General features: G+C 39.3%; 1 protein-coding gene across 7 annotated transcripts in view; it reads right to left on the bottom strand.

Annotated features, from left to right (window-relative positions):
• LOC104357394 (CREB binding protein) overlaps positions 1–18,800 on the bottom strand; it is a 99,140-nt gene that overhangs the window by 17,845 nt on the left and 62,495 nt on the right. For 2 of the 7 annotated variants that reach the window (XM_042798330.1, XM_042798325.1), the window contains 12 exons: positions 18,664–18,788; positions 17,837–18,025; positions 15,829–16,248; positions 15,019–15,198; positions 14,603–14,789; positions 9,458–9,576; positions 9,085–9,324; positions 8,498–8,586; positions 2,861–2,971; positions 2,035–2,091; positions 651–728; positions 91–158 (listed from right to left, as the gene is read on the bottom strand). In XM_042798330.1, the coding sequence (XP_042654264.1) occupies positions 91–158; positions 651–728; positions 2,035–2,091; positions 2,861–2,971; positions 8,498–8,586; positions 9,085–9,324; positions 9,458–9,576; positions 14,603–14,789; positions 15,019–15,198; positions 15,829–16,248; positions 17,837–18,025; positions 18,664–18,788 (1,863 nt within the window). The remainder of the gene's footprint in view (positions 1–90; positions 159–650; positions 729–2,034; positions 2,092–2,860; positions 2,972–8,497; positions 8,587–9,084; positions 9,325–9,457; positions 9,577–14,602; positions 14,790–15,018; positions 15,199–15,828; positions 16,249–17,836; positions 18,026–18,663; positions 18,789–18,800) is intronic. The other 5 variants (XM_042798328.1, XM_042798329.1, XM_042798326.1 and 2 more) reach the window with 5 other exon arrangements.

The raw sequence follows: 18,800 nt of genomic DNA on the forward strand, positions 1-18,800 counted from the left end.
CGTGACAACAGAAAGTCTCAGTCAAAAAGCTATTAGGGGTATCAGGGAGAAGACGAAAGTTGGAGATAAAACCAGAAATATCAAACTCACTTTTAGCACTGAATTTGTTTTCTTTGCGTGTTCTACCAGTTTTCTTCAGGCAATTATCACAGACAAACCTAGTGAGAGAAAAAAAATTGCCAAAAACTTAGCACAAACCCATTATTGGCTAGCTTGAGCCCAGTGTTTGAATTTGTAAGTTAAATGTCAGAGTAAAATATATTTTTCTCTGGATTTGAACATCTTTTCTCCATTTTTGAGGGATTTAAAGAACTTTATGAGCTGGTTTAATTCTGCCAGTCACACCTGCATTTGTGTTCTGTAGTATAAAAACTCACCTCCAACCAGCTTCCACTGTTTAGCAGTTAGAAAGAAACCACAGAAATTTGCATAGATCAACAAGTTGGTTTCATGCACATTTTCATCTGACTATACTGAAATGAGACCCCAAACACCAAAAAAATGTATTTTATTTAAACAGACTTTGTCCTTCTGTACTCAGTTCCTAAAAGGCAGGGACTGCGTAGTAAAGAACAAAGGCAGAAAGTCTTAATTATATAAATTGCATTGGTCTTATTGTACAAGGGGTGAAAAACTAACAAATATCTTACCCTGAAGGCCAAATAATATCATAGTGTAATACACAAATCTGGTGCATCTTCCGACCACACTCTTTGCAGTCAACAAACCTGAGAAGAAAAAAAGAGCAGCTAATCACTTTTGTTGTCACGCAAGTAATTTTCCAGAATTCTTCAAGAAAGGACTTTTCAACCCTGTGCTAAGAACTGCATCAACTGTAGCAGGCCCAATTTATGTGTGAAATAAAAAAATACTCATTAGAATAGCTTCAGATATACATCTACCTACTCACGTGCAAATAAGATAGAGGTATATAAGTAAAAAATAGTAAATTGTACTAATTTAAAAATGTGAAATGGGCTTTCAAGCACAGCTTTTTCTAGATCTTTTTTACCCTTTGCTAAGAAGTTGAGAGTTTTCCCAGCTTCAAAGAATTCTGCTCAACAGTACCACTACAGATTTAATTTTCAATTGGTACAACCACCACAAGCTGACTAAATGGTTGCTCAACTTACTGTCAATGTAAAAACTAGTCATTCATGAATCACTGCTCCAAGAAAACACGTATTAGCTTGCCTTTGCCTGCATGGGTCTGCTGTAGTCTTTTTTTTTTTTTTTTTTTTTTCTTTTTGGTCTAAATGATACGTCAAAATTCTTTTTTAGGATGGAAACACTGTTAAAAGTTTTCCCAGTCAAGACTGCAATACTGGTCATGAAACCAAATGCGCTGGGGTATATCTCAGCAGTCTACCTTTTAACAGTCTGGGGGAGGAGCTCTATTTAGTATTTGCAAGAATGAGAAAAGGCATCAAAATGTATTATGTATCAAACTGCCAGAGAAGAAAGTGGCAGTAAGACAAAGTCCTGCTTCAGTTAGTTAAAGACAGTAGGAAAAGCAGCACAGGGCTACTAACAAAATGTTGAAATTGGCTTTTACTGAACTTCCCGAGGGTACTAAATGGAAGGAAGGAGGATGGCTCTTTTGGTGGGCTAAGCACTCAGGTGAAGAGAAAAACTCGTTTTGGAAGTCTAGCTAAATCAGAAAAGGAAAATGCAGAACTCCCCCAGAGGCACTCAGGGCTTGGTGTGAAAGGCTCTGTATGACCTTTTTCAACCAGTTCTGCAGTGCCTTGCAGAACGCACCTTAGGAATTGCCCAAAGAGCAGAACCAGCAACTGCCACTAGAACAGGCTCGCATTTCCCTCTAGGATATCAACAGTAGACATCAAGCTCTTACATTGTGCTACAAACTCTAGAGAAACATTTTGCAGCCTGTTTGGGCAGAGATGGGGGGGAAAAGGAAGACTTCTTTATTCACTGCCTAATTTCTGAGGTGCTGGCTAAGGGACAAATGAAAGTGATGAGATTGTTTTAAGAAAAAAAAAAAAACAAAAAAAAAACCAGCCTGGTACTTACGGCTCTGGATCTAGTGTATCGTTTTTCTTCTTTTCAAACTGATCCTTAGAGATGGTTCTAGAGACAAAGAGTTAATAAGAAAACTCAGTAGTACCTTTATATCAGAGGCTGAGACAGTATCATGCTTTTCTGAATTGCAGCAAAAGAATAAACCTCAAGTCAGAAGAAAGCATATCATTATTTATTTTCTATTCAGAGAAAGCAATTCAGTTAATTTTATTTTAAGCTACAGAAAATATTTTCCCATTTCACCTTCTGTGTAAATTAAAAGCAAAATAAGAGATACGCAAGTATACACATAAATTTGAAGTCATAAACAACAAGGGAAGCTATCGTCAGTAAAGCTTCCAGAACAGCTTGTATTCCTTAAGTCTTAAAGCATCTTATTTTCTTGTCAAAGACAAGCCATTGGTTTCGTAAACAAAAGCTATACTTCAAGAAGGTGAGGCATCAGGATTAGCTAAAGTCTTTAATTTGAAAAGGCAATGGATTAGCGACATTTATTGACACAGCTTCCATTCCTTCCCCCTCCCACCGCATTATCTAGTGTTTGCCACCCCCTGCAACCAGTCTACAGGCAGCTCTTGAGTAGCACAACCGGACACAAGCGACGTTGTTGGGCAGACTGATAGACCCCAACACAGTAACAACTCTGAATTACCTGTTACTGTAAAAAAACCTCCATCTCCTACTAGTAAGAAAGTAGGCATTTCCCCACAAACACCACCCCTGGCCACAGGTTTTTACTATCAAATCAAGACTACGCATCGCCTGTTGATGTGACTGTTTAACAAGGCAGCATGCAAGAAGAAAGGAAGCGACTTACGTTTGAGGCTGGGAAGGGTCATCACCCAGGGTGACATTCTCCCCCTGGATTTCAGTGAAACACTTCTCACAGAAGTGATACCTGTCAGCAAGAAGGCCATATTTGGGTGAACTGGTCCAGCACAACATACAGCCACCCAAGCACGGAGCCACCAACCAGAGCAGGGCAGATCACCACGACGAAAGGGGGGGCGTTGTTGGTTGATTGATGGGTCAGTGAGGACAATGAGGAGGAACAGAGGGGAGGGGAGGGCAGGATTAGAGAACAGGGGAGGGAACAAACAGCACAGACGTAAGAGGTAAAACGCAAACACCAAGACAACACAGAGCAGAAAGCCAAGGCAAAGCACAGATTAGCATTCGGTCTCATTTTATACATTACTAACAAGTCGTCGGGCGTCAAATTCAAAATTTGGGGATGATTAATGAAGTAGCTACCAAGCGCTACGTTTGTATAGACTTCAAATTTAAGAATTTGGATTTGATTTGCATTAGTTAGGGAAGAAATGCTCTTTGATTCCAGGCTTGCAACTGATCTAGTTTCCTCTGGGTAAAAAAAACAGCCTGTCAAAAAGCTTGAAGAACACATTTATTACAGATTTAAATAATTAGAAAATATGCTGAAAGCATTTACTGATTGTCAGTAAAAACTGTAAAATCAGAAACACTTGGTATTAGAAAATATCTATAAAAAATATTAAATTAAAAAGTTATTTGACTACAAGATTAAATGTGACCAATTGCTCAGCTAGTATTATTGAATATAAATGAAACCAAATCCATACTCTAGACAAACATTTAACAGAAATGCAATTATGGGTCAGAGTTTCCAGCCATTTATCTATATAAGTACAATATATGTATATATGTGAACAACATTAAATATTGTACATACATACAATATATTTATCAGGTATATTAAAGATGTGGAATTAAGCTTTACAAATTGAACATGAACCTAGGTACAATTTTTGGTCACCAGACCAAGAGCCAATCCAAGTTATACTCAGCAAAACCAATCCTGCAGTTTAACAAACCAAGCTGAGTAAATTGGAATACAACTCTATGAAAATACAATCTGCATTTGAAAAAAAAATAAAATCAAAGTTACACGGATTTTTTTTTTTAGGGGGGGTGGTGGAGATTTTTGTTTGTTTGTTTCAGATGAACTGGAACCAAAGTTGTCGGGGTCATTAAAAAACAAACAAAAAAAAAATCAAACCATACCAAAAAAAACCTAAACAACAAATAAAGGAGGCTAAATGTTTGGAAAGGATATGAATTCACACATGAACAAAGGTAACAAAGAGAGGCCACAGCTGTAAAATGCAGGAAGGCCACAAAGGATCATCAAAATAAAGGAGCTTTATGGAGGATCGAGAGTGAGAGAGTGTAAGCAGCAATGGCAGCACAGTAAAACGCAGTTTTAGTACTCAAAACACTAGAACTGTAAGAATGATAAGTGTCAAAAGGCATCAAACGAGACTCAATGTCACAATGAACCAACAACTTAAGGGATGGAGATTAATAAATATGGCAGCTTGCCCTTCAAACACATACTCATACACTTAAACTACTGTAATCCAGGTGACAGATCTCCCAGGCTGTGCTTTCTTGGAGACAACAAAAGCCATTTATAGGCACTTATTGAAACGTATGGATCAGAATTTCCTCCTGCGACACACACTGGCCATCACATCACCACTACGTGTTTTCTAACTGCTTGTGAGACACAGCCCAAGCAAGCGGGAGCGGGTCCTTCAGCAGCGCCCGATGAATCGGGGGAAGACGTCCTGCAGAGCAGCCTGCGTCCCCCCGGGCCGGGGCCGGGTCCACGTTACCATCGCATAATTTACAAGAGCCTGAAAACTTCTGCAAACTCTGCCAGCTGGCTCAGGCTTCAAGAGCTCCTCTGCTAGCCAAGAACCACTTAAATGCAGCAGCACACTGAATACCCCCCTCTACTGTGGGATTGACACAAAGAGGAAAAAAGTGTATTTTATTCTAGCTAATATAGCCCATACTGACAAATCCACGTAATTACCTTACCAGCAGGGCAGCTGCAACTTTGATAGTGACCATGGGAGCTAAAATGCCACGTTCCCTGCCAGAGGGCCGCTGGCCAGCCTGCCGCAGGTTAAACTGCAAGTGACTTCTCCTGGGTCAGCTCAACTAGGATTAAACTCATCACCCTCCCAAGGAAAAACGAGGCTTTTGGTGCTGATAATGCAACAGAACAAGGCCAGGAGGGGGGAAGGAAGAAAAAAAAAAAAAAGGTATTCCACTGATTTGTAATCATTGGGAATGATAAATATATTATGGGTATTACAGAGCGGTATTACAACAGAATTTCAGGAGCAGATATACTGACACTGCACATCTCATTTACACTGACCACACTTGCCCCTCGCCCCATACCCCTAAATGGATACTGTATCACCAAATAATTTTTAAAGAAAACTACCCAAACATCAGGTTCAGAGTTTTAAATCCTTTTACACATTGTCCATGTCCTTTTTTTCTATTATGTGCTTCTTTATACTTTTCTTCAATTAAAAAACCCTACTAATTATTTTCCTTACTAACAAGGTTGTTCATTTTTAAGAGTCAGATTGGGAAGGACTGAAACACAGGAGGATCCAAACATGGGAGTGTGTAGCCAGAAAAATCCATGGTCGAGGCTCCTCTTAATACTTTGCTACATTTATTTAAACAATCCCAGAAAAGGCTAATTCTGATCCATTTTCAGACTAATTGATGGGCTTTCAAAGCACTCATGAAACTGAGCCACGAGGCTGCCTTCGATGCTAGATTGAAATTACACCACGGAATCTAACTACCTCCCCACCAGCACTGGTATTTCACCCTCTGTTCACGCTGCGGGAAGCTGAGTCTCGCGGGGACGAGCCCTTCGGTTCGGCAGCGCGTTACGCGCGCGCTCCAGAGATCCACGGATCCGAGGGGGAGCACAGGCTTTCACATGCTGCAGAACCGAAGCCTAACGCTAGCAAGAGTCAAGCCTTAATCCATGATATTAAAATGAGGAAATAAAAATTGAAACAGAGTGAAAATGAATCACCTAAAGATCATGAACATTTGTTCATAAAATAACCAAGGTGAAATAATAGCTGTAACTTATTATGAAAATGGACCCTCAGAAACAGAGACTTGCTTGTAATTCACTGACTTTTGCATGTCACTACAAATAGTCAACAAAACTCAGAGAAAACATACAATAATCTAGTTAAGTCATAGAAAATCCAAAGAATGTACTTATTGCAACACATCAAAAATGAAAATCTTTTCAAATGCAGACTGTTTGGGTGACATTCTTGTTTATCAAAAAGTAACATTACAGCTCAATACCAAAGTCCAAAAAATGTTCAATCTCTGCATTAACAGGTGAATTTCCAACTGTAATTAAGTGCATTCAAAGGAAATTCTAAATCAGTAATTGAACACTAGTACTGATATGAAGTACCAATCAGTTTTCTCAACTGGATATTCACACATGAAGTACAGTTTTCTGAACACCTGCTTTAACCTAAAATTCTGCCTCATTACGGAAGCCAAACAGTTCTAAACCAAATCATTAACTTTTAATCATTGAACTGTAGCACCAGAATTCATTTATTCAATGGTTCCTAAATATTCTTAGGTGTAATTTAGTTATGCGATACGCTGGACTTTAAGTACACCCAATTTTGTCTGTTCCATAAATGGAAAAAATCAGGAACATTTGACCAATTACAGACCTGCTGGAACCACAGAACTTGTTTTTCACTGACTTGCCGCTCAGTTAAGGAAAATCTAAGATTTGAAGATCACTGTCACAGGAAATAGTTAATTTGACTGTTTTAGAGCAGTACAGCCAATGAATAAGGGCTTTCTATGATCTGATAGTCCAAAGGCACATTTAAAAATATGGTGATTAATCTTTAGAAATATTCTCTTAAAAAACCCAGTCAAAAAAACCCCATTAATCGCTTGATTTAGGTGACTTGAAATATAAAACCTTGCCTCCCTGCCCCCATCTCAAAACCACCTCAAATCCCCAAACCCCAACCCTTTTTCAAGACATCTGGATGAACAGAAATCTACACCTACTTCTGTTCTGCTACTGGGACTTAAATAAATCACCCCCCTTTTATTACTACCCCTTAGACTGAAGTCAATGTAAACGGATGATCACATTTGTAAAGGTAGGAATCTGAAATAGTGCATCACCGAGTCCAGAGGAACTCAGTGCCCCACCAACCCTGTACTTGCAACCAACATTGCCCTCCAATGAGTAATCCAGATGATTCAATACTAACTTAAATAGGAAAGGTATAACAGAAACCAAAATAACCCCTTCTTCAATTATTTTTGCAGTTGCTATTCTTTTCAAATACAGCGCTACCTGGATGCATAATATGAAAATTATTTGAAATTCTACCACATAGAGTTGGTATTTAAGGTTGTTTTTTCCACCCCCCGCTTCCAATACTGAAGTACTGTCTCTTTAAATGCATTTTACTTGATTTATTTCTCTTCAGACTGACTTTTTTGGAGTTCACAGCAGCTGTACAAAAACTCGTGAATTTACGTTCCTCTGTGCCCACACTATCTGCCTCACAAAGGCCACCTAAGACCCAACATACAAAGTAAGATGACACGTTTTCATCTCCCACACTGTGCTGCTCCAGCTAGGTGGTACACACCCGAGTCTTGCACTGTCTTATAGCGTGTTTGGTGACATAGGGATCGCCCTAAGAGAGACGAAATGCAAGCACAGAACTAATTCAGACAGTTGGTAACTTCAGCTCGGCAACCACCCGCTGTGCACTTCAAAGTTGGCAAGACTTACAGATTGCCAAGCTTCTGGAAAGCGAGCCGTAACTTTGTTTTAAAGAGGGCGAAGGAAGTTTGTGTCTTAGCCCTTTTATGGTTTGTACTTTTTTTTTTTTTTTTGGTGGGGGGGGAATCTAAGAAACCAAAACCAAACTCTAAGTTTGCTGTTATTATAGCACTGTTGGATTTAAACATTAAATGGCAAATTAACATTATAATGTAACAATTGTTTAATAATCATACAAACACCAAATCCTAATATTAATTAAAAAAAGAACAGAAACTATAATTTTCATAGCTTCTCATGAAGTCAGGGTAGTTTTCAATGCTAACTGAAGGATAATTTAACCAAAATTAAGTACTAACTTGGAAGAGAGAAAGTAAGTCTTGCAATTGATCACTGTACTGTACAAATTCTGACACTAATTTGAAAACAAACCTGCACATTTTTACAATCCTCCCAGAACAAGGTAACATGCACTTTCTCCGTGCCTTTTTGCAGTTCTGCCCTTCCCTCTCCAGCAAGCCCTGCCACTAATTTTGTGGAAAACAACATCACTTCCACTTCAGCAGTGTGTGGTACAGCCTAGCTAATAGCAAGTACTTCAGTACAGTGTGTATCAAACTGCACTACAGGAAACCAAAGGGTCACCTGCAGAAGGACAGCATGCAAAGATAGAAAGATAACTTTTTCCTGACTTAGCTGACAAAGAAAAGTTAATCCTCCTCCTCCGTCTGTGCAGAGAACTCAAAGGATCTCACTTCCTGAATAAGGAAAAAAAAAAAAATCAAGCCAAGGACTTACCTATTCTGGTAACTGTAGTAGGCAGCATCACGAGGAATAGTACACAACTGCTTGCCATAGCAGCACAAGGTCTGTGGAGAAAACTCATACTGCAAAACAACAGTGAGAAAAGAAGCTTTAAAATGTAAACTTACGTTAATCAAGTATCTATTACGCCAACCTGACGCTTATGGCCATCATAACACTTTGTTGTGTTCATCGCAGTTTTCCCAGATATTGTAAATATATTAGCACAGCTCTCAATTTAATTACAATTATTAACTATATAAGCCAAACAGCTGACCTTCTAACCACCTGCTTTAGTGCAATGGACGTAGGAACCAAGCAAAGCATTTTAATACTGCTTATGACCAAAAAAAAGGTGTTCTCCGAGGGAGAAAAATACAATAATAGTAATAGAATAGCAGCAAGAAGGATGCTATCTACTTTTTTTAGCTCTTAGCATGCTTATAATAAAGTCAAAACTTTTACCCACCCTTTCATTCAATATTTAAATTATTGAAAAAAAGCATACAAACGTAAGGTTTTATCTGATTAATCAAGCTAAGTTCTTTGGAAGAACAGAACTCCAACCCCGGGATACATACCTTGCGCCCACAACAGTAGCCAAGTGATTGCATAACAGGATCAATTTCTTGTTCAAACACCTCTGCGAGTTTAGTGCAAAACTTATAGACCCTGGAAGTCTTGCGATTGTAAAGCCAGGCATTGTTAAACATTAGCCAAACATCGTCCACATACTGCCAGGGTTCTTGGTACTGCCCAGTATCCAATTTACGTTTAATGGTTGAAAGATCCATAGGATTCTTCACAATGTCAAAGTAGTCCTTCAAACACACATAAAACCCTTTATTTTTAAGATGTCAACTGTTCACAATATCTTGAACAGAAAAGACAACACGTTTACATGAACAAAGACAAAACACAAAAACTTTTTATATTTTTTTAATGCCAACTCACAGGAATCCCTAAAAGCTGGGGATCCACAGGCTGTCTGAAAGGTAGAGACTCTGGGTCCTGCCGGTACAAAGCTTCAAGGGTAGGCATGAGAGCCTGGCGCAGCTCCTCAGGTTTGAAAACTGTTAACAAAAGTCAGAAAGGTTAGAAAATTTCTTTCCATGCTTCCCTCTTGACTCCCCTAAAAAAAAACCAAAACAACAACAAACCAAAAACAAATAAAAAACTATTTAACCTAAAAATCTTAAGAGGGATTTCCTGATCTGCATAGCTGAATTGAGGCAAAACTTACAATCAAAAGGCTACTGCACAGCTTTTATGTTTATTCAAATTGCAGTACGTGATATTCCCAGAATAAGGAGACAGAAATATCTGTAGGCCATCACGATACATATTCTAGAGCACAAAAACCCCCGGCTTATCTAGAACCAAATTAATTCCATTGCTTCAACATGGATGAACGTTAGCTCTTCAGAGAAGAGACTAGGCATATTTTCTTCTTCCTCCCTTCTAACCTTGTTTGCTATTTTCAAGCCAAGATTTTTCTAGTAAAAAACACTGTAGCGGACAGGGCCAAAGAGCCAGCTCCACAGAGAGTAACCAGATGCCTCGATCCCTGGCACAGGAATCTTCTGGCCATCGTATACAAACAGTCCTGGTCCGATGGACTGTTAATTGATTTGAAAGTGTTAATACTTCCAGATTTATATGCATCATTACAACCACTTGGCAACAGTGGCATGGCAACAGCCATGTTTCCTTCAATAGTGGATGACAAGGACAAGAAAGGCAATGCATTTTTTTGAAAAATAATGATAACTTGGAGAGCTCTTTGAGCATCTCAGTGTAATTACATTTATTTCCTTAGTAACAGAGTCTTTAAATAGGGAAGAATGCCTATTATTGAGAAAAAAAAGCCAACTAAGGAAAGCAGGATGGCATCTAATATTTATCTACCTGGCCAAAACAGGAACAATACCAATAAAAGGGAGCAAGTGGGAGTTCTGTTGAAAGCACTTAAATCAGCAGGGCTAGAGTGATCCCTCTGAGGCTGACCACGGCTTTTGTCACACAAACAGTATTCTGGCAAGATACCAACTGCTTTTTGGGACTTCTAGTTAAAAATCTATTTTTTTTTTTTTTTCCTTTTTTCTTTTTCATTTGGGTGATATTTCTGAGAGGAATTCTTTTTGTCTCACCTACACTCACGAAAATTACACCCAAAAGTAAAAAACAAGACAAGAAATTAAGTTAACACTACTCAAAAAATTTCTGAACCATTAAGTTCTCATTTTTTTTTTTAGCCATTTCTAGATGTTGCAGCTCCTGGAAACTGTTAGTCAGGATGAAAATTTTAGGATGGTTTGAGTGTACTGCCTCTAACTGGAGAGAGGATTGCTGCTTACATACACAACAGGCAAGACACCACCCAAGTCACCTAAATCATGGCACAGGACTACGAAGCAAGCTGCCAGAATGGCTTCTGCAAGGGCTTGCCTGACAGATACATCACGATCTCATGCTGCTACTAATGAACTCAGACTCACCAGATTAAAAATGAGATGAGCCAAGGAAGCCTACAATTGTTGTTACAACAACAAATGTAACTTGATGATCATTTCAGCTGTTGCCACAATCTCAGTCTTGATAAAATGGCAATTCTCTTCCATATTTATTGATAACATATATGCAGGCACTTTCCAACGAAAGGAACCCTACCATATACTCTCAAAGTTTTATGAAAAACTACTAAATTGTATTATGGAATTCTCAAGAACAGAAGGAAATATTAAATTTCATTAATGAGAAAAAGCCTTCTCTATTGCTTCTGGAATCATCTGGCTCAGGTAGTTCATAACCTGATAATATAAATAATTTCACTTAATGAAATTTAAAGGTCAAAAAGCACCTTTTAATAATCTATTCTGGCCACCTGTTTGACATTGCTTTTAGAATTTTCCCAGTACTGACCCCTACTACAACGTACTGCTAAGATAGAGTATCTTTCAAAATAAATCTGATCGTAAACCCAAACAACAGAGATACAGCACAACTTTTGCCAAGTTCCTTAAAGCCTAATTATCTTTGCTGATAAAGTCTGCAACCTACTTTCATTTTGAAGTTTGAAAAACTAATAATCCAGTTATTATTTTGATATATGGCTTCACCTAAAAATGTAAAGAAAAGTTCATCTTTAGCAGTAAAAAAGCTGCTCTGCCTCTAAGCGATGTGACTAATATCAGAACATCTGATCACAGGATCTCCCTATACACAGATTTTACAAGCCAATTTCTGTTCTTCCCTCTCTCCCTTTTCCAAAACTGAACGCTCTTGTTTCTCCTCTGGTGGCTAGAAGACCTTTGTAAGGAGCTGGCATCCAGTTACCCACTTCATCTTGGATGTGTATGTGGTAAAAAGAAAATGGGATCTTTGCCTGGATCATGATGACATTATCTGCCAGAGAAGCATATTATGCTACCTCTTCTACCTTCTTAAATTTTTATTTCCTTCAGAGAAAATCCTGCTTATGATTACTAAGGAGAAAATTCATAAATGAAGACTTCTTCAAAACAGTAAGGACAATATACCTGAATAGATACCCCCCAAAACCAAGCCCTTGTAAGTTTTGCATTATTATATCTTACAAAGAAGGAAAGAAACCAGTAAAACTAATCTTGAAGGTCATCAAACTAAGGCAGCCATCTACAACAAGAAGAAGAGATAAGAGCTACCCAAATGAGTATTATACTGTTTCTTTTTTTGAGAAGATTGCAAGGAAAAAGGCAAGGAACCAAAAACCTTCCTTTCTTGTTTACATTAGAATCACAGGAAAAGAGCAAAACAAACCCAAACCCCAAATTTGGAAGAGTTTGGATGCCTGCATTCATGAAAGGAAAACCTTGATGAGGAAGAAAAGCTTACTGAAGGGGTGACTGCAATTCTCCAGAAAAGCTAAACTACAAAAATTCAGATGTAAGTGAATTGAGCAGACCAGTATCTCAGCAGAATTATCTTGATGTGCTCTCTAGCCCATGCAGTATTTCCCACCACACAAGGCAGGTTACAGTCTAGTTACGGAAGGTGAGCACAGCCAGGCCGGTGGTGTTTGCTACACCTGCACGGGCGGTACAAACGGGTGAGATTCCAATTCCACAACATAAGCCACCTCTACTCAGAAAAACAACCCTTTGGGGTCCAGATGCATCTTTTCAAACATTAAGGTATCAGGTTACAACTTGCTAAGTTCACTTATAGCATACACTCCACGACATTTCCAACCGTGAGCCTTCCCCTCAGTAGCAGCAGCACGTATCTCCTACGTCCCAGGTTTCCGTGAGGTGCAACTCAGGAATCTGGCCACGTGGGAAGGAAGGAGTTTCCAATACTTCTGTAACCCATGCAAAACTCCACGTGAGTCTTACAAATAGTTTTAAAATATCATATAACCCTTAAGCACACTTCACAGTATTTACTCTCAAATACCTCTTGGTTTATTTAGCATTTTAGTACAAACACTCTATTAAAGTTCGACAAACTACTTGGTGAGAAAATGTCACCATTTCAAATTGTGTATATGGTTGTACCTGCCCACGCTGCACATGTATTATACTATACGGTTACTTAGTGACAATATTTCTAAGATAAAATTGTGTTACTAAATGAGGTATTGCAAATACATAGTAACCCAGACTGAATCAGCAGAAGGACACAGAACAGCTTCCATGGACTAATTCTGCAAGAACCTTCCACTTGCAAGCACTCACTGTGATTTACTTGCAAGCACACTCCTCTTAACAAGCAGCAGTGATCCTTTCCACTGGAACTGTAACTGGTCTATAAACGTTAATAAGCTTTCCACTCCCTACATTACATTTTGTTTGAAACAGGCTCTGCCAGTTAGTTCTGCAGCACGCTCTCATTTGGCTGGCCCACTGTGCTACAAACTGAAAATACCATCTACAGGAAAATGTGTTTTGTAGTGTTTTATTATAAAAAGATGATGTTTGGTAATTAAATGCAAGCCAAAGCGTATACAGGAGATCAAGATTCAAGCTGCGTAAAGTTTAAAACTTTATGATTCCTTGCCCACATTCTGGAAAGCACACACCCTTAATGTTCTCCTAATATAGTTATATGCAGTTTCTTTTGCACGGGAAGAAGAAAAAAAGTAATGAAATGGATCATCACTTTCCTTTTTTTGACATTTGCCGTGTGTTGAAAGCTTACCTTTGGTCAAAAACTAAAAACTAACCACTGAAAACATCATCTCAATAAAGCAGATGCTAAAAGACAGCAGTCTCTAAAACAGCTAAGGTTTTTGAGTCTAAAAACCTGTCTTGCAGGCTCCCACAAAGCCTGCACTGTAAGTGGAGTAATTTATTTTTGTCCATTTTAAGAGTCTTACTCATTTATTTCTTACTAACCCAAGGCATGCAATGGTTTATATAAGTCCATTCAAAATCTGTAATGCCATCAATTTTCCTTTTGAAAAAAATACACAGTACAGATACAGTCACACTTAAATCTATGCTAAGGCTGTAAATTAAATTAAGAGACTACTGACCTATCTATTTCTGAGGAGAAAGCTATCATATGAACCCTACACTGAAAACTGCACAGGACTCTACAAAAGTTGAAGTCTCTTGCAGCCATCCAGTCTTGGAGGAATACAGATTCAGGAAAGGAGTTCAAGCACCTGATTCTCAGAGAAGTGAATGCTACAACTCAGTCTGGAGGTGTGTGTGCAGTGTCTAACGGAAAAGCAAAGCAATGGATAGTCTTGGTTAGCAAGAGCACTCTTCTCTACACTGAGGTACCCTAAAAGAGCACTGGCCAAGACGTAGGGGGAGAGATTTATTAATGAATTTCTCCAGCAATCACTGCCTTATTGCCTTGGTCCTTCTGGGCAGAAACTGCAATCTGCGAAAAGACTGCTGGGATGAAGACCACATGCTTTTCTCACCTGTGATTCGTGTAACATTAAAGGAATCCTACCTTCAAAAATAAGTTACAGAGTATTGATCTCCTAGAGCTCTAGGTGCTGGAATGCACATGCAAACAAGACCTCCCAGCAGGAGCTGAGAGTGTGGAAAACAAATGCTAGTAAAAACAAAGTACAGAAGAAAAAACGAGTCTTCATACACATACTTTTTTTGCGGGGCTGAGACGGCGATGTGGATTGTGAAGTGGTTCCATTAGTGCCACTCTCCTCTTCCTCTTTAGCATCTACTTTTATTTCAGGCTTCTTTTCTTCTATTTCCATTGGCTCCGATTTCAGTTCAGTTCCATCCGTTTCTTCTTTTGTTTGTGAAGATCCTTGTAAATCCTCCTCCACCTTAAGAAAGGATGCAACGAGATGTACTATTACATCTATGGCCCAAACTTCAGTTATCAAAATATTAGTCTGAGATTGTCAAAGCACTCTCCAACCATGGCTTTCCTCAGGACAGTTACTTTCCAGTAACTACCCTCCTCTCGCCCCTTAGCTCACCAATTCAGACACATCATTAAGTGCTTTTATATCTATCACTGCTTTCAGTTAAGCTGTATAGAATCTCATTTACCTCAGTCTTAGCTTCCACTTGTGTCTCACTAGTCTCTGGCTCAGTTTCTTCAGTTTTAACTTCTGATTTGCTTTCTAGCATTGGTGCATCTGGTCCTAGTTGCTGGGAATTCGTATCAGCACTAGCAACTGAGGCAGGGGTGGGGACCCTGTTATCAATACTAGCTGCTGCCTGGGATAGCTGTTGTAAAAACAGTACAAAAGAAAGACACTGCATATATAGAAATATTTTCCTTTACTAAAAATGAACAGCACAAAAGAGACATGAGATGATATTCTAAAACAGTGCAGAACATGGATACAGGAGCTCACTGTAGCCAAGTTTTGATATCACACATTTAATAACTCTGTTTTACAGAGGAGAAGCCAAGGAAGAATTATGCCCCAAAGAGGCTTCTTTTACGGAGAAAACACCTGCCCAGTAAAACACTGTACATTCCTTGAAACGTGCATTTGCCCTGACTGTATCTTAAAAGCAAAAAAAAATTATGCAAATCTCATGATCAGAAAAGACCAATTCTTATTAAGGCCAAATATTATATTAGGCCCGTTACGCCTCATCTTTCTGCACACTGCTGCCATTTTTACTTTGAGCAGTTTGTAGTCATTCAATACTCCCCCCTCCTTCAAACAATGCTGAGAACATCTGAACATACACATTTTTACACATCTCTATAATGAACCCTTTGGTCTAAGTAGAAGCTACTGTTGACAACTACGGGCTCTAGACATTCACAACATGGTGCTACACACAGGGAGAACTCTCGTGGAATGCCACTACACAAGAAAATTGCAACTAGCTGGTACTTACTGGAGTGCCAGGTGGCTGTGCCTGCACAGATGTTGGCTGTTGCTGAGATGGCTGCGGGGTTGGCACAGACTGGGGTTGCACTGGGGTCTGAGGTTGCGGTGTGACTTGGGCCTGTGCCGCAGTCTGCCCCGTAGGTGTGCTCTGTGTCTGCGTCGCGTTCGGAACGGAACCCGGTGTCGGTGTCGGTGTTTGTCCTGAAGATGAGACCGGTGTTGATGGCTGAGTGGGTGCTGCTGGCTGAGGAGGAGTCATTCCACTTGGCGTTTGGTGCTGAATAGGTGGCATCCCAGCAGCAGTGGACACAGGAGGTGTAGTCTGATGTAGAGGTGGCTGGGTCACTGGCGGACACGGTAACTGCCCGCTCTGCGGACCCAGCATGTTCATGGAGTTGGGAAGAGCAGCACTGGGAACCTGCCCCTGCTAGAGAGAGAGATTCTCTTACAGATGTGTGACTCGCAAAACTATGGGAATCACACTTTTAAATCGCAGCACTGAAGTCGTCTTTAACAGAATACTGTAAGTCTAAAGATGAGATCAGCTATAAGCAAATGCTGCTACTGCAAATGACTACGCTCTGATTTCTCTCATCATTTTCATCACCTTAGTCAAAGACCTGGCTCCTAGACCTAGATGGATCACGCACGTCTTTTTACACTAACTCTACTGGTGCAGAGAAGGAATCCCCACAATCTCCGAGTATCACGGAAAGCCATAGGCAGACGATCTCTAAAATCATGCCATTAGCTGGGCAAAGGTCAGACGTTGCACACATAATGGTTTTGAACAAATACACATTTCAGGCCAGGACTCTGGAGCAGCCCTGCTTTAGAAGGCAGTTCAACACATTTAACGCCTGCCACAGTGCAAGCCTCAAGAGGGGTGGGTTGGTTGTTTATGTGGGGTGGGTTGTTTGTTTGGTTTTGGTTTGTTTGGGGTTTTTCATGGGGTTTTTTTGGCTTTTTTTTTTTTTTTAATTCTAATTAATTAGACTACTCCAGATGCTTAAGAAAATTGCTGATGTGTTTTTCAGAGCAGAAACAATATAGTATTTTGGATGTGCACAGACTCTGAAACTATACATTTAACTAAAGACTGCACCAGGTAATTAGCAGTAAGAAAGAATACTCTATCCTCAGACGTACCTCTTACTCTTAGAGATCCAAATCAATTACTAATTTCCTGCAGATGAGGTTTTAAATTTAAAACATGCTTCTATATTGACTACACATAGGCAGTTATATTGAACCAAGTGCATTAAGAAAAAATTGTTCACCACAAAGGTGGTCAAACAACTGAGCCAGGGCCCAAGAAATTGCAGATGCTCTGTCCTGAACATAGTCCAAACCTGACTCAACAGAGCTCTTTGTAACCTGATGTAAGTTCTCTCTCATTTGAGGATGGGGCTGGACTAGAGAACTCTGGAGGTCTCAATGAACCTAAGTCACTTGGACTCTTGAGTTAAAAAAACAAGCCCCTGCCTGTGAAAAAGCATATCCATCGGCATCATAAGCACAGCTGCTACTTCACTCGCTACCACTGTAACAGAAACATGTTACAGAAAAAAAAAAAAACAAGCCCCAAACATTTTCTGTTCAGAAGTAGAGAGATTAAAACAGATTTTAAAAGATCCTTCCCAGCCACTTTGTTGTAATTCTTTGTTGTAATTCTTGAGTTAAAGTTAGCTACTAAAGTCCACACAAAGACAAAAGCACAGGCTCATAAACATCCCATAAACGAACTTCTGATATTCTCCCTAAAAATCTTATTAGCGTGCAGTTTTTTTAGAATTTAAACCAGGAGTTACACGGTGTTGCCCCCCAGTTAGCATATGTAGGCAGGTTATATAAGAGCTTATGAAGAAGGCAGATGTAACCCAGGATCCCCCAAAGTCAGAGGTGACTACAATAAACAATCGATATATAAATGTAAACAAGCACACACACACATGAATAAAATAATTTAGAAGAAAATAATTAAGAGTAAATAACTGCTAGAAAATACATCTTACCTGTGCCACCCCAGCCTGGGCTGTTGATTGACCCATGCCTACATTGTTCACATTCAGAGCCCCACTGGATGCTGGAAACTGATTCTGGGGCAGGAACTGGTTCTGGGTGGGAGCCTGACCCATCATGTTATTGGAATGAGCTCCCATCATGTTCTGTGGCTGAGGCATTCGCGAAGGAGACATTGCCATCTAAAAATTAGCACCCAAATTAAAGATATTACCATTTAGTATTATTATGAAGCAAGACAAAGGAAAATACCCTCAATGTGACCTATCAAAAGATAGGCCAAGAAAAATAAAAAGGAAAACTGGCTTCAGTAAAACAAATGGAAGTGGGCACATGCATATAACTTTAGCATTTGTTCCACGAAAAAGTAAGCTATTTTTAAACAGGTAATATTCAAACTCTACAAAGATTGTTAAAACTCCCATTTTGTTCTCTGTACCAACAGAGATAAATCAGCGCAGCTGAAAATATTTTTGTTTTTCTTAAGAATAAAAACATGTTTTCATGGAGTAATAAAGAAGGTATATATACTGCAAAGACAGTTTCTGAAAGAACTATGATCTTCCCCAGATTGTTGGAGATTGATGCATCTCTCGTATCTACTTCTCTAGAGGTTATTATTAAAAAAAACAAAACAAAACAAAAAAACACATAAATATTGAAAACAAACACCTCAATAAAAGCCTGACAGACTTGGTACGTTTCCATGAAATTATCCTACAATTTACAGTATTACTGTGACACGGCCTTTTCAGATCAGCCTTAACACTGCTAAATGTAAACCAATTTTGAGAAGAACTTGGTAACAAGAAGTACGAACCGCAGGAACAGCGCCCATGTTGTTCATTTGTACAGGATGGTTCATTGGAGAAGCTGCACGGGGTCCCATGGGTGCTTGTGGCATCTGTACATTCCCTATGGACATGGGGTTAAACTGATTCATTCCTGCAAATGCAC

The sequence above is a fragment of the Tyto alba genome, unplaced genomic scaffold, assembly GCF_018691265.1.
Source record: "Tyto alba isolate M040663 unplaced genomic scaffold, T.alba_DEE_v4.0 Super-Scaffold_28, whole genome shotgun sequence".
NCBI classification, from domain to species: Eukaryota; Metazoa; Chordata; class Aves; order Strigiformes; family Tytonidae; genus Tyto; species Tyto alba.